General features: G+C 45.5%; 1 protein-coding gene across 1 annotated transcript in view; it reads left to right on the top strand.

Annotated features, from left to right (window-relative positions):
- LOC124041040 (GTP-binding protein Rheb-like) overlaps positions 1-16,740 on the top strand; it is a 29,349-nt gene that overhangs the window by 12,282 nt on the left and 327 nt on the right. The window contains exons 5-7 of the mRNA XM_046358201.1: positions 8,544-8,600; positions 9,406-9,453; positions 9,569-9,650. Of these exons, the coding sequence (XP_046214157.1) occupies positions 8,544-8,600; positions 9,406-9,453; positions 9,569-9,650 (187 nt within the window). The remainder of the gene's footprint in view (positions 1-8,543; positions 8,601-9,405; positions 9,454-9,568; positions 9,651-16,740) is intronic.

Here is a 16,740-nt window from a genome sequence, read left to right as displayed (position 1 = left end):
TGAACCAGGTGTATTAGAGTAGGACTGAACCAGGTGTATTAGAGTAGGGCTGAACCAGGTGTATTAGAGTAGGACTGAACCAGGTGTATTAGAGTAGGGCTGAACCAGGTGTATTAGAGTAGGGCTGAACCAGGTGTATTAGAGTAGGGCTGAACCAGGTGTATTAGAGTAGGGCTGAACCAGGTGTATTAGAGTAGGGCTGAACCAGGTGTATTAGAGTAGGGCTGAACCAGGTGTATTAGAGTAGGGCTGAACCAGGTGTATTAGAGTAGGGCTGAATAAGCAGGATGTACAGTATAATAGGATGTCTGGCAGTATGTCTGGCAGTCTGTAGTACAGTATGTCTGGCAGTCTGTATGGCAGTCTGTAGTACAGTATGTCTGGCAGTCTGTATGGTAGTCTGTAGTACAGTATGTCTGGCAGTCTGTATGGCAGTATGTATGAAAATATGTCTGGCAGTATTTGTGACAGGATGTATGGCAACGATTTGACCGTAAGAGGGTCGTACGTACGGCCCAGTACATCACTGGGGCCAAGCTTCCTGCCATCCAGGACCTATATAATGTTGTGTCAGAGGAAGGCCCAAAGAATTGCCAGAGACCTCAGCCACCCCAGTCATAGTATGGCAATATGTATGGCAGTTGCCAGAGACTGACAAGAGTCAATGTGGTGGCTATATACAGGGGGTACCGGTACAGAGTCAATGTGGAGGCTATATACAAGGGGTACCGGTACAGAGTCAATGTGGAGGCTATATACAAGGGGTACCGGTACAGAGTCAATGTGGAGGCTATATACAGGGGGTACCGGTACAGAGTCAATGTGGAGGCTATATACAGGGGGTACCGGTACAGAGTCAATGTGGAGGCTATATACAGGGGGTACCGGTACAGAGTCAATGTGGAAGCTATATACAGGGGGTACCGGTACAGAGTCAATGTGGAGACTATATACAGGGGGTACCGGTACAGAGTCAATGTGGAGACTATATACAGGGGGTACCGGTACAGAGTCAATGTGGAGGCTATATACAGGGGTACCGGTACAGAGTCAATGTGGAGGCTATATACAGGGGGTACCGGTACAGAGTCAATGTGGAGACTATATACAGGGGGTACCGGTACAGAGTCAATGTGGAGACTATATACAGGGGGTACCGGTACAGAGTCAATGTGGAGGCTATATACAGGGGGTACCGGTACAGAGTCAATGTGGAGACTATATACAAGGGGTACCGGTACAGAGTCAATGTGGAGGCTATATACAGGGGGTACCGGTACAGAGTCAATGTGGAGACTATATACAGGGGGTACCGGTACAGAGTCAATGTGGAGGCTATATACAGGGGGTACCGGTACAGAGTCAATGTGGAGGCTATATACAGGGGGTACCGGTACAGAGTCAATGTGGAGACTATATACAGGGGGTACCGGTACAGAGTCAATGTGGAGGCTATATACAGGGGGTACCGGTACAGAGTCAATGTGGAGGCTATATACAGGGGGTACCGGTACAGAGTCAATGTGGAAGCTATATACAGGGGGTACCGGTACAGAGTCAATGTGGAGACTATATACAGGGTGTACCGGTACAGAGTCAATGTGGAGGCTATATACAGGGGGTACCGGTACAGAGTCAATGTGGAGGCTATATACAGGGGGTACCGGTACAGAGTCAATGTGGAGACTATATACAGGGGGTACCGGTACAGAGTCAATGTGGAGGCTATATACAGGGGGTACCGGTACAGAGTCAATGTGGAGGCTATATACAGGGGGTACCGGTACAGAGTCAATGTGGAGGCTATATACAGGGGGTACCGGTACAGAGTCAATGTGGAAGCTATATACAGGGGGTACCGGTACAGAGTCAATGTGGAGACTATATACAGGGTGTACCGGTACAGAGTCAATGTGGAGACTATATACAGGGGGTACCGGTACAGAGTCAATGTGGAGGCTATATACAGGGGGTACCGGTACAGAGTCAATGTGGAGGCTATATACAGGGCTCCGGGCAGCAGAGTCAAATGGAGGAAATACAGGGGGTCCCTGCGGAGTCAATGGCATCCTTTCAGGGGGTCCCTCCAGAGTCTCTGGAGGCATTTTCCTCCTCTGTCTCTGCTGCTAAAGCCACTTTCTACCACGCTAAGAGTCAATGCATCTGCTCTAACCCTAGGGGGCTCTTTGCCAGAGTCTCCTCCCTCCTGAATCCTCCGGGTACCGGTCCCCCCTCAATCCCTGGAGGCTATGCAGATGACTTCGGTCAGAGTCATTTTGGAAAGAAGGGGGTCGACGGTACAGAGTCAATGTGGAGCTAAGTCAAACGACAGAGTCAATGTGTTCTGCTCACACTGGGTACCGGTACCCTGTGCTCTGACCTCTTTCTCCCCTCTCTCTCCAGATGAAATCTCGCGTCAATGTGGAGGCTATATACGGGGGCCCAACAACCTCAATGTGGAGGCTATCCCCTCCTCTACTTCTCCAGACCATTTCCGGAGACCTCATATTATACAGGGGTACCGGTACAGAGTACAGTACAGAGTCAATAGGCTATTTTACATTTACATTTAAGTCCAGACGCTTATCCAGAGCGACTCAAATTGCTCATCAACTTATCCCATCCAGTGGAACAGCCACTTTACAATAGTGCATCTAAATATTTTAAGGGGGGACCCCTTGAAAAAACTTATCCTCGATCCTCCGTATTCAACAATTAAAGAGTATCCCTTTTTCAGGTGTCTCCGGAAGGTGGTGATTGACTCCGCTGTCCTGGCCAGCTCTCCCGGAGTTTGTTCCACCATTGGGGAGCCAAAGCAGCGAACAGTTTTGACTGGTCATTCAGCTGAGAACTGCTTTCTCAGTGGTAGGGAGACGCAGGCCAGAGGTGGATGAACGCTAACTCTCTCTCCTTGCTGTCATCCTTCAGAGCCTGGAGGTCGGCTGCCTTCGATACTGTGAACCATCAGATCCTCCTGGACCCTCTGGAGAGAGCGGAGCAGCTCCGGGTGCGGCCCACGCTTGGGAAGGTTGACCACTAGACAGGTCGCTCCTGGACCAGGTGGCGTGGCGAGAATCTGTCTCCTCACCACGCGCTCTCACCACTGGTGTCCCCCAGGGCTCTGTTCTTGGCCCTCGCCTATTCTCGCTATACACCAAGTCACTTGGCTCTGTCATAACCTCAGGAACGGTCTCTCTTATCATTGCTATGCAGAACGACAGGGTGTTGTCCAGGATCACGCCTTCCCCCTTCTGAGACCTGGGAGGAGGACACAATGGAGTTGGCAGACCGTATGGCAGATCATGGATGACGGGCATCACCACCTCAAGGAAGAGCAGCTCGGCAAGAGCGGATGCTGCTCTTCCTCCCTGGGGAAGGACTGCAGAGATGCCATGACCTGGTCATCACGGGGGAAAGGACAACTTAATTGTGTCCTCCTCCCAGAGCGATAAGAACCATGTGAGCGTGATCCTGAGCCAACACCCTGTGTTCTCAACTAACATCAGAGGCGGGGGCCCAGTGTTCCTGTGAGGTTCATGCTCTACAACATCGCAGAGTACGACCTGCCTCACACAGGAAGCGGCGCAGGTCCTAATCCAGGCACTTGTCATCTCCCGTCTGGTAGATGATGGGCGGAGAGGGCCCAACTCTCGGAGAGGGTGGAGAGGAGGATCTGACTGCAACTCGCTGTTGGCTGGGCTCCCTGCCTGAGCCATTAAACCCCTTCAACTCATCCAGAACGCCGCTGCCCGTCTGGTGTTCAACCTTCCCAAGTTCTCTGACTAGTCTTGAAACCTGCTCCTCCGTTCTCTCCACTGGCTCAGTCTGAAGCTCGATCCGGGAGAGCTGACCATGGTGCTTGCCTCAAGAGTTTTGAGGGGAAAGAAAGAGGGATACTGGCTCTGTCAGGCCCTACACCCAAACAAGGGCACTGCGGTTTTTCCACCTCTGGCCTGCTCGCCTCCCTACCACTGAGGAAGTACAGCTCCCGCTCAGCCCAGTCAAAACTGTTGATGAGCCCTGGCCCCCCAATGGTGGAACAAACTCCCTCAAATGGTCTGGAGGACAGCGGAGTCAATCACCACCTGTCCGGAGACACCTGAAACCCCACCTCTTTAAGGAATACCTAGGATAGGTTAGCAGAATCCCTCTCACCCCACCCCCTAAGTTTTAGATGCACTATTGTTAAGTGACTGTCCCACTGGATGTCATAAGGTGAATGGAGGAGAAGGTGTAAGTCGCTCTGGGTAAGAGCGTCTGCTAAATGACTTAAATGTAAAATGTAAATGTACCAGTACAGAGTCAATGTGGAGACTATATACAGGGGGAGTGAAAGAGTCAATGGGAGACTATATTCCTCCATTTCCGCTCGGCTGCCCAGAGTCAATGTGGAGGCTATATACAGGAGGGGAGGGGAGGTACAGAGTCAATGTGGAGACTATACATAGAGGGGATGCCGAAAGGGAAGAGTCAATGTGGAGGCTATAATCAGGGATAGGTTGGAGAAGGTTTGACAGAGTCAAGAGATGGAGGCTATAAGAGGGGGTACTGGTACAGAGTCAATGTGGAGGCTATATATCAGGGGGCAGTACCGGTTGGACAGAGTCAATGTGGAGGCTATATACAGGGGGGAGACTTGGGGAGTTGCAGAGTCAATGTGGAGGCTATAAAGATGGGGGTACCTGGTGACAGAGTCAATGTGGAGGCTATATACAGGGGGGAGGCACCGGTACAGAGTCAATGGTGGAGGCTAAAGTACAGGGAGAGGTGAGCCGTCCTCACAGAGTCAATGTGGAGGCTATATACAGGGGGGACCTGGTAGGGCAGAGTCAATGATGGAGACTATAAAGGGCTGGTAACTGTGACAAAGTCAATGTGGAGGCTATAGACAGGGGTACCGGGAGAGAGTCAATGTGGGAGATATACAGGGGGTACCGATACAAAGTCAATGTGGAGGCTATATACAGGGGCGGACGAAGAGACAGAGTCAATGTGGAGGCTATATCTGGGGTATCCAGTACAGAGTCAATGTGGAGGCTATATACAGGGGGTACTGGTACAGAGTCATGTGACAAGTAAAGTTTGCTTTGATTTTGACAGTATGTAGTATGTATGACAGTATGGAGTACAATATGTATGACAGTATGTATGACAGTATGTAGTACAATAGGTATGACAGTATGTAGTACAATATGTATGACAGTATGTATGTCTGTATGTAGTACAGTATGTATGTCAGTATGTAGTACAGTATGTAGTACAATATGTATGACAGTATGTATGACAGTATGTAGTACAATATGTATGACAGTATGTATGTCAGTATGTAGTACAATATGTATGTCAGTATGTATGTCAGTATGTAGTACAATATGTATGACAGTATGTAGTACAATATGTATGACAGTATGTATGTCAGTATGTAGTACAATATGTATGTCAGTATGTATGTCAGTATGTAGTACAGTATGTATGACAGTATGTAGTACTGTATGTAGTATAGTATGTATGACAGTATGTAGTACTGTATATATGTCAGTATGTAGTACTGTATGTATGTCAGTATGTAGTACTGTATGTAGTACTGTATGTATGACAGTAGTACAGTATGTATGGCAGTATGTCACGGACCAGGATGTCTTGCTCCCAGGCAGACTAAATAACTTTTTTGCCCGCTTTGAGGACAATACAGTGCCACTGACACGGCCTGCAACGAAAACATGCGGTCTCTCCTTCACTGCAGCCGAGGTGAGTAAGACATTTAAACGTGTTAACCCTCGCAAGGCTGCAGGCCCAGACGGCATCCCCAGCCGCGCCCTCAGAGCATGCGCAGACCAGCTGGCCGGTGTGTTTACGGACATATTCAATCAATCCCTATACCAGTCTGCTGTTCCCACATGCTTCAAGAGGGCCACCATTGTTCCTGTTCCCAAGAAAGCTAAGGTAACTGAGCTAAACGACTACCGCCCCGTAGCACTCACTTCCGTCATCATGAAGTGCTTTGAGAGACTAGTCAAGGACCATATCACCTCCACCCTACCTGACACCCTAGACCCACTCCAATTTGCTTACCGCCCAAATAGGTCCACAGACGATGCAATCTCAACCACACTGCACACTGCCCTAACCCACCTGGACAAGAGGAATACCTATGTGAGAATGCTGTTCATCGACTACAGCTCGGCATTCAACACCATAGTACCCTCCAAGCTCGTCATCAAGCTCGAGACCCTGGGTCTCGACCCCGCCCTGTGCTACTGGGTACTGGACTTCCTGACGGGCCGCCCCCAGGTGGTGAGGGTAGGCAACAACATCTCCTCCCCGCTGATCCTCAACACGGGGGGCCCCACAAGGGTGCGTTCTGAGCCCTCTGCTGTACTCCCTGTTCACCCACGACTGCGTGGCCACGCACGCCTCCAACTCAATCATCAAGTTTGCGGACGACACAACAGTGGTAGGCTTGATTACCAACAACGACGAGACGGCCTACAGGGAGGAGGTGAGGGCCCTCGGAGTGTGGTGTCAGGAAAATAACCTCACACTCAACGTCAACAAAACTAAGGAGATGATTGTGGACTTCAGGAAACAGCAGAGGGAACACCCCCCTATCCACATCGATGGAACAGTAGTGGAGAGGGTAGCTCGTTTTTAAGTTCCTCGGCATACACATCACAGACAAACTGAATTGGTCCACTCACACAGACAGCGTCGTGAAGAAGGTGCAGCAGCGCCTATTCAACCTCAGGAGGCTGAAGAAATTTGGCTTGTCACCAAAAGCACTCACAAACTTCTACAGATGCACAATCGAGAGCATCCTGGCGGGCTGTATCACCGCCTGGTACGGCAACTGCTCCACCCTCAACCGTAAGGCTCTCCAGAGGGTAGTGAGGACTGCACAACGCATCACCGGGGGCAAACTACCTGCCCTCCAGGACACCTACACCACCTGATGTTACAGGAAGGCCATAAAGATCATCAAGGACATCAACCACCCGAACCACTGCCTGTTCACCCCGCTATCATCCAGAAGGCGAGGTCAGTACAGGTGCATCAAAGCTGGGACCGAGAGACTGAAAAACAGCTTCTATCTCAAGGCCATCAGACTGTTAAACAGCCACCACTAACATTGAGTGGCTGCTGCCAACACACTGTCATTGACACTGACCCAACTCCAGCCACTTTAATAATGGGAATTGATGGGAAATGATGTAAATATATCACTAGCCACTTTAAACAATGCTACCTTATATAATGTTACTTACCCTACATTATTCATCTCATATGCATATGTATATACTGTACTCTACATCATCGACTGCATCCTTATGTAATACATGTATCACTAGCCACTTTAACTATGCCACTTTGTTTACTTTGTCTACACACTCCTCTCATATGTATATACTGTACTCGATACCATCTACTGTATGCTGCTCTGTACCATCACTCATTCATATATCCTTATGTACATATTCCTTATCCCCTTACACTGTGTATAAGACAGTAGTTTTGGAATTGTTAGTTAGATTACTTGTTGGTTATCACTGCATTGTCGGAACTAGAAGCACAAGCATTTCGCTACACTCGCATTAACATCTGCTAACCATGTGTATGTGACAAATAAAATTAGATTTGATTTGATTTTATTCACAGTATGTATGACAGAATGTAGTACATTATGTAGTACAGTATGTATGTCAGTATTTTTGTCAGTATGTAGTACAGTATGTAGTATAGTATGTATGTCAGTATGTAGTACACTATGTAGTACAGTATGTAGTACATTATGTAGTACAGTATGTAGTACTGTATGTATGTCAGTATGTAGTACTGTATGTAGTACAATATGTATGTCAGTATGTAGTACTGTATGTAGTACAGTATGTATGACAGTATGTAGTACAGTATGTATGTAGTACTGTATGTATGACAGTATGTAGTACAGTATGTAGTACAGTATGTAGTAATGTATGTAGGACAGTATGTAGTACAGTATGTAGTACAGTATGTATGTAGGACAGTATGTAGTACAGTATGTAGTACAGTATGTATGTAGTACAGTATGTAGTACAGTATGTAGTACAGTATGTAGGACAGTATGTAGTACAGTATGTATGTAGTACTGTATGTATGACAGTATGTAGTACTGTATGTAGTACAGTATGTATGTAGTACTGTATGTATGACAGTATGTAGTACAGTATGTATGTAGTACTGTATGTAGTACTGTATGTAGTACTGTATGTAGTACAGTATGTATGTAGTACTGTATGTAGTACAGTATGTATGTAGTACTGTATGTAGTACTGTATGTAGTACTGTATGTAGTACAGTATGTATGTAGTACTGTATGTAGTACAGTATGTAGTACTGTATGTAGTACAGTATGTATGACAGTATGTCACTGGATGTCATAAGGTGAATGCGCCAATTTGTAAGTCGCTCTGGATAAGAGCGTCTGCTAAATGACTTAAATGTAATGTAAATGTAAATCTGCTGTTTTTCTCTCTTCTCTGTGACATATTGTTTTTCTTCTCTTCCAGTTTTGAAGTAGTTCAGGTTATCCATGAAAAACTTCTGGATATGGTGGGGAAAGCTCAGTGAGTATCTACTGTAACCTGACATGTGTGTGTATATATATATATATATATCTTTTTTTTTACATTTATTTAACTTGGTAAGTCAGTTTAGAACAAATTCTTATTTACAATGACGGCCTAGGAACAGTGGGTTAACTGCCTTGTTCAGGGGCAGAACTACAGATTTGAAACCTTGTCAAGTCGGAGATTCGATCTAGCAACCTTTTGGTTACAGGCCCAACGCTCTAATCACTAGGCTACCTACCGCCTCTACACTCTAACCACTAGGCTACCTACCGCCTCTACACTCTAACCACTAGGCTACCTACCGCCTCTACACTCTAACCACTAGGCTACCTACCACCCACTAGGCTACCTACCACCTCTACACTCTAACCACTAGGCTACTTACCGCCTCTACACTCTAACCACTAGGATACCTACCGCCTCTACACTCTAACCACTAGGCTACTTACCGCCTCTACACTCTAACCACTAGGCTACCTACCGCCTCTACACTCTAACCACTAGGCTACCTACCACCTCTACATTCTAACCACTAGGCTACCTACCGCCTCTACACTCTAACCACTATGCTACCTACCACCTCTACACTCTAACCACTAGGCTACCTACCACCTCTACACTCTAACCACTAGGCGACCTACCGCCTCTACACTCTAACCACTAGGCTACCTACCGCCTCTACACTCTAACCACTAGGCTACTATAACCTGACAGTATATTAACCCTCTACTATAACCTGACTGTGTCTGTCATTTTTGGAATATGGGATACATGCAATTCAACATGTGTTTCTCTACAGAGTACCTATTATATTGGTGGGGAATAAGAATGACCTGCACATGGAACGGTATGACACGCACAAACACACACACGCGCACGCGCACGCACACGCACACGCACACACACGCAGACACACACACACTGTGGTGTCAGATTAGTATGCTACGTTTTGTGTGTCCCAGGGTGATCAGCTGTGAGGAAGGGAAGGCCCTAGCAGACTCCTGGAACGCTGCCTTCATGGAGTCCTCAGCTAAGGAGAACCAGGTGAGACACTACCTGATCTACTGGCCCCAGATACGCTCTTAGACACTACCTGATCTACTGGCCCCAGATCAGCTCTTAGACACTACCTGATCTACTGGCCCCAGATACGCTCTTAGACACTACCTGATCTACTGGCCCCAGATCAGCTCTTAGACACTACCTGATCTACTGGCCCCAGATCAGCTCTTAGACACTACCTGATCTACTGGCCCCAGATCAGCTCTTAGACACTACCTGATCTACTGGCCCCAGATCAGCTCTTAGACACTACCTGATCTACTGGCCCCAGATCAGCTCTTAGACACTACCTGATCTACTGGCCCCAGATCAGCTCTTAGACACTACCTGATCAACTGGCCCCAGATCAGCTCTTAGACACTACCTGAACTACTGGCCCCAGATCAGCTCTTAGACACTACCTGATCTACTGGCCCCAGATCAGCTCTTAGACACTACCTGATCTACTGGCCCCAGATCAGCTCTTAGACACTACCTGATCTACAGGCCCCAGATCAGCTCTTAGACACTACCTGATATACTGGCCCCAGATCAGCTCTTAGACACTACCAGATCTACTGGCCCCAGATCAGCTCTTAGACACTACCTGATCTACTGGACCCAGATCAGCTCTTAGACACTACCTGAACTACTGGCCCCAGATCAGCTCTTAGACACTACCTGATCTACTGGCCCCAGATGCGCTCTTAGACACTACCTGATCTACTGGCCCCAGATCAGCTCTTAGACACTACCTGATCTACTGGCCCCAGATCAGCTCTTAGACACTACCTGATCTACTGGCCCCAGATCAGCTCTTAGACACTACCTGATCTACTGGCCCCAGATCAGCTCTTAGACACTACCTGATCTACTGGCCCCAGATGCGCTCTTAGACACTACCTGATCTACAGGCCCCAGATCAGCTCTTAGACACTACCTGATCAACTGGCCCCAGATCAGCTCTTAGACACTACCTGATCAACTGGCCCCAGATCATCTTAGACACTATCTGATCAACTGGCCCCAGATCAGCTCTTAGACACTACCCGATCGACTGGCCCCAGATCAGCTCTTAGACACTACCTGATCTACTGGCCCCAGATCAGCTCTTAGACACTACCTGATCTACTGGCCCCAGATCAGCTCTTAGACACTACCTGATCTACTGGCCCCAGATCAGCTCTTAGACACTACCTGATCTACTGGCCCCAGATCAGCTCTTAGACACTACCTGATCAACTGGCCCCAGATCAGCTCTTAGACACTATCTGATCAACTGGCCCCAGATCAGCTCTTAGACACTACCCGATCGACTGGCCCCAGATCAGCTCTTAGAGACTACCTCTCTCACACACACACAAGGTCAAAGGAGCGGTTCGAGAGTTTTGAATTCCTCGTTGTCCACATCACCAAGAACTTAACACAGTCCTCTCACACTCGACAGCACGTCTTCCCCCTGCTACCACATGCTACCACAAGGTTACCACATTCTACCACATGATACCACATGCTACCACAAGGTTACCACATGCTACCACAAGGTTACCACATGCTACCACATGCTACCACATGCTACCACACTCTACCACAAGGTTACCATGCTACCACAAGGTTACCACATGCTACCACAAGGTTACCACATGCTACCACAAGGTTACCACATGCTACCACAAGGTTACCACATGTTACCACATGTTACCACATGCTACCACAAGTTACCACATGCTACCACAAGGTTACCACATGCTACCACAAGGTTACCACATGCTACCACAAGGTTACCACATGCTACCACAAGGTTACCACATGCTACCACAAGGTTACCACATGCTACCACAAGGTTACCACATGCTACCACAAGGTTACCACATGGTTACCACATGCTACCACAAGGTTACCACATTCTACCACATGTTACCACATGCTACCACAAGGTTACCACATGCTACCACAAGGTTACCACATGCTACCACAAGGTTACCACATGCTACCACAAGGTTACCACATGCTACCACATATTACCACATGCTATCACATGCTATCACATGCTACCATTATTCAAAATCATACATTTTGTCCTCTTTTCTGTAACGTTTCGTCCTATTGGTTAACGTTGCGTCCTGTCGTGACGTTGTATTGGTTAATGTTGCGTCCTATTGGTTAATGTGGCGACTGCTGCTCATCGAATGATTCAGTCGAAGTTTTAAGTATGTGATTAACTGAATCAAGCAATTAATAACTCATTAACCTGGGGCACCATGGGAAAACTAGTTTTATTGAGTTTCTATTACCCAAATTAACTCAAAGAATATCAGAATATCGATTTTACAACAGCCGCTAATGAACCAGTTGCCTCTATCAGTCTCATAATCTGAACGTTGTATAGCCCTGGAGTCTGCACGGACCCGGGTCCCACTAATGAATTAGTACCACACTAATCTTAATTGAATATTTATTTACTAAAAAGTTTAAATGATGATAAAAGATACACATAGACAAAACACATTATAGGCTATTGATTAGAACTTAGTATAACGGGCCAACACACTATGGCGCGTCTTACCCACAATGGGAATTTCAAAAGAGAGAGAAAAAACAAGGACACGAGAAATGTACATTTGGGTGAATATGTCTAACCCTCGCCTTGCCTCAAACCGCCGCCCTCGTGGGTCAGAATATATAATGATGTAATTACGTGGGAGTCGATCTCCGGGGATTCTCTGCGTGGACCGTTCCGCTGTTCGATGACGCACTTCTCCTGCACCTCCTTGTTCGTCCTCACGGTGTCCGTATCCTTTGTGGTTTAGGAGTCTGTTACCTCACCCCTTTCTCTGGAAGGGGTCTTCTGAGGACAGACAGCTCTGTAGCTCACTGCATAGGAATGAATCCCCTTTAGATACTACGATTCGATGGGAGATGGAGGCTAGTTTGTTCGACTTGAATTCACCCGCTTAGACACAGCTACTCATCCGTAGCTTGGGTAGAAAAGGATTTCTTTGTCCTCAAACTTGCGTTGCGTTCTGGGTTGTTTGACTTTTCAGACCCTGCTGCAGCTGGGGTCACGTCGTCTCCTTGTAAATTCTATACTCACGGGTTTTATACCCTCTGGTCAGAAGTGGGCGTAACGCCTTTAGGGCATTTCTCTGGGCGTACCAGGTTAATGAGGCAAGGGTTAGGTTTTTCTCAAATCCCATTTTAGACAACTAACTTCACATTTCATCTTCCCCAAAACATTCTCTTTGATTTGGACATTTTCTATACAACGTACAATGTATAAACATCAAACATATACTAAGAAAACCCTCCATGTTACAATGTTTTCATAATAACGTAATAACGTCTATTATCCTTTAATAACAGAACAAAAATGACATACGTTTTCATATTCCATCTATCGTCATGACGACCATTGTTCCAAAGTCCCTTTATTTCATGTTTAATGTTCTGAGGCTGGGTCTCCATAGTAACAGGACAAAGGAATTTGCCTGTGGCCTGAGATTTACCAGGGGCGTGAGGGGTCATAAAACCCCCCCACGTCTTCAGACCCACAGCTCTCTCCTCTTGTGGTTCAGGGATAATCTGTAGGGTTGGGGTCTCTTGTAACCTGACCTGATCAAGAGAGTCGTGACAGTCCCCAAAATCATATATAGACTCTATTCTATTCTGGGTTCTAGTGGATTCTACTCTGACTCTATTCTATTCTGGGTTCTAGTGGATTCTACTCTGACTCTATTCTATTCTGGGTTCTAGTGGATTCTACTCTGACTCTATTCTATTCTGGGTTCTAGTGGATTCTACTCTGACTCTACTCTATTCTATTCTGGGTTCTAGTGGATTCTACTCTGACTCTATTCTATTCTATTCTGGGTTCTAGTGGATTCTACTCTGACTCTATTCTATTCTGGGTTCTAGTGGATTCTACTCTGACTCTATTCTAGTCTGGGTTCTAGTGGATTCTACTCTGACTCTATTCTATTCTGGGTTCTAGTGGATTCTACTCTGACTCTATTCTATTCTGGGTTCTAGTTGATTCTACTCTGACTCTATTCTATTCTATTCTGGGTTCTAGTGGATTCTACTCTGACTCTATTCTATTCTGCGTTCTAGTGGATTCTACTCTGACTCTATTCTATTCTGCGTTCTAGTGGATTCTACTCTGACTCTATTCTATTCTGCGTTCTAGTGGATTCTACTCTGACTCTATTCTATTCTATTCTGCGTTCTAGTGGATTCTACTCTGACTCTATTCTATTCTGGGTTCTAGTGGATTCTACTCTAACTCTATTCTATTCTGCGTTCTAGTGGATTCTACTCTGCCTCTATTCTATTTTGGGTTCTAGTGGATTCTACTCTGACTCTATTCTATTCTATTCTGCGTTCTAGTGGATTCTACTCTGACTCTATTCTATTCTGGGTTCTAGTGGATTCTACTCTGACTCTATTCTATTCTGCGTTCTAGTGGATTCTACTCTGACTCTATTCTATTATGCGTTCTAGTGGATTCTACTCTGACTCTATTCTATTCTATTATGCGTTCTAGTGGATTCTACTCTGACTCTATTCTATTCTGCGTTCTAGTGGATTCTACTCTAACTCTATTCTATTCTGTGTTCTAGTGGATTCTACCCTGACTCTATTCTATTCTGCGTTCTAGTGGATTCTACTCTGACTCTATTCTATTCTGCGTTCTAGTGGATTCTACCCTGACTCTATTCTATTCTGCGTTCTAGTGGATTCTACTCTGACTCTATTCTATTCTGGGTTCTAGTGGATTCTACTCTGACTCTATTCTATTCTGGGTTCTAGTGGATTCTACTCTGACTCTATTCTATTCTGGGTTCTAGTGGATTCTACCCTGACTCTATTCTATTCTGGGTTCTAGTGGATTCTACTCTGACTCTATTCTATTCTGCGTTCTAGTGGATTCTACTCTGACTCTATTCTATTCTGCGTTCTAGTGGATTCTACTCTGATTTATTCTATTCTATTCTGCGTTCTAGTGGATTCTACTCTGACTCTATTCTATTCTGCGTTCTAGTGGATTCTACTCTGACTCTATTCTATTCTGGGTTCTAGTGGATTCTACTCTGACTCTATTCTATTCTGCGTTCTAGTGGATTCTACCCTGACTCTATTCTATTCTGCGTTCTAGTGGATTCTACTCTGACTCTATTCTATTCTGCGTTCTAGTGGATTCTACTCTGACTCTATTCTATTCTGCGTTCTAGTGGATTCTACTCTGACTCTATTCTATTCTGCGTTCTAGTGGATTCTACTCTGACTCTATTCTATTCTGGGTTCTAGTGGATTCTACTCTGACTCTATTCTATTCTGCGTTCTAGTGGATTCTACTCTGACTCTATTCTATTCTGGGTTCTAGTGGATTCTACTCTGACTTTATTCTATTCTGGGTTCTAGTGGATTCTACTCTGACTCTATTCTATTCTGCGTTCTAGTGGATTCTACTCTGACTCTATTCTATTCTGCGTTCTAGTGGATTCTACTCTGACTCTATTCTATTCTATTCTGCGTTCTAGTGGATTTTACTCTGACTCTATTCTATTCTGCGTTCTAGTGGATTCTACTCTGACTCTATTCTATTCTGCCTTCTAGTGGATTCTACTCTGACTCTATTCTATTCTGCGTTCTAGTGGATTCTACTCTGACTCTATTCTATTCTGCGTTCTAGTGGATTCTACTCTGACTCTATTCTATTCTGCGTTCTAGTGGATTCTACTCTGACTCTATTCTATTCTGCGTTCTAGTGGATTCTACTCTGACTCTATTCTATTCTATTCTGCGTTCTAGTGGATTCTACTCTGACTCTATTCTATTCTGCGTTCTAGTGGATTCTACTCTGACTCTATTCTATTCTGCGTTCTAGTGGATTCTACTCTGACTCTATTCTATTCTGCGTTCTAGTGGATTCTACTCTGACTCTATTCTATTCTGCGTTCTAGTGGATTCTACTCTGACTCTATTCTATTCTGCGTTCTAGTGGATTCTACTCTGACTCTATTCTATTCTGCGTTCTAGTGGATTCTACTCTGACTCTATTCTATTCTATTCTGGGTTCTAGTGGATTCTACTCTGACTCTATTCTATTCTGGGTTCTAGTGGATTCTACTCTGACTCTATTCTATTCTGCGTTCTAGTGGATTCTACTCTGACTCTATTCTATTCTGGGTTCTAGTGGATTCTACTCTGACTCTATTCTATTCTGCGTTCTAGTGGATTCTACTCTGACTCTATTCTATTCTATTCTGCGTTCTAGTGGATTCTACTCTGACTCTATTCTATTCTATTCTGCGTTCTAGTGGATTCTACTCTGACTCTATTCTATTCTATTCTGCGTTCTAGTGGATTCTACTCTGACTCTATTCTATTCTGCGTTCTAGTGGATTCTACTCTGACTCTATTCTATTCTGCGTTCTAGTGGATTCTACTCTGACTCTATTCTATTCTGCGTTCTAGTGGATTCTACTCTGACTCTATTCTATTCTATTCTGGGTTCTAGTGGATTCTACTCTGACTCTATTCTATTCTGGGTTCTAGTGGATTCTACTCTGACTCTATTCTATTCTGCGTTCTAGTGGATTCTACTCTGACTCTATTCTATTCTGGGTTCTAGTGGATTCTACTCTGACTCTATTCTATTCTGCGTTCTAGTGGATTCTACTCTGACTCTATTCTATTCTATTCTGCGTTCTAGTGGATTCTACTCTGACTCTATTCTATTCTATTCTGCGTTCTAGTGGATTCTACTCTGACTCTATTCTATTCTGCGTTCTAGTGGATTCTACTCTGACTCTATTCTATTCTATTCTGGGTTCTAGTGGATTCTACTCTGACTCTATTCTATTCTGGGTTCTAGTGGATTCTACTCTGACTCTATTCTATTCTGCGTTCTAGTGGATTCTACTCTGACTCTATTCTATTCTGGGTTCTAGTGGATTCTACTCTGACTCTATTCTATTCTGCGTTCTAGTGGATTCTACTCTGACTCTATTCTATTCTATTCTGCGTTCTAGTGGATTCTACTCTGACTCTATTCTATTCTATTCTGCGTTCTAGTGGATTCTACTCTGAC

This window comes from Oncorhynchus gorbuscha, linkage group LG08 (genome assembly GCF_021184085.1).
Source record: "Oncorhynchus gorbuscha isolate QuinsamMale2020 ecotype Even-year linkage group LG08, OgorEven_v1.0, whole genome shotgun sequence".
NCBI classification, from domain to species: Eukaryota; Metazoa; Chordata; class Actinopteri; order Salmoniformes; family Salmonidae; genus Oncorhynchus; species Oncorhynchus gorbuscha.
Note: the sequence above shows the minus strand (reverse complement) of the source record. Positions and strands in the feature narration are given on the sequence as shown.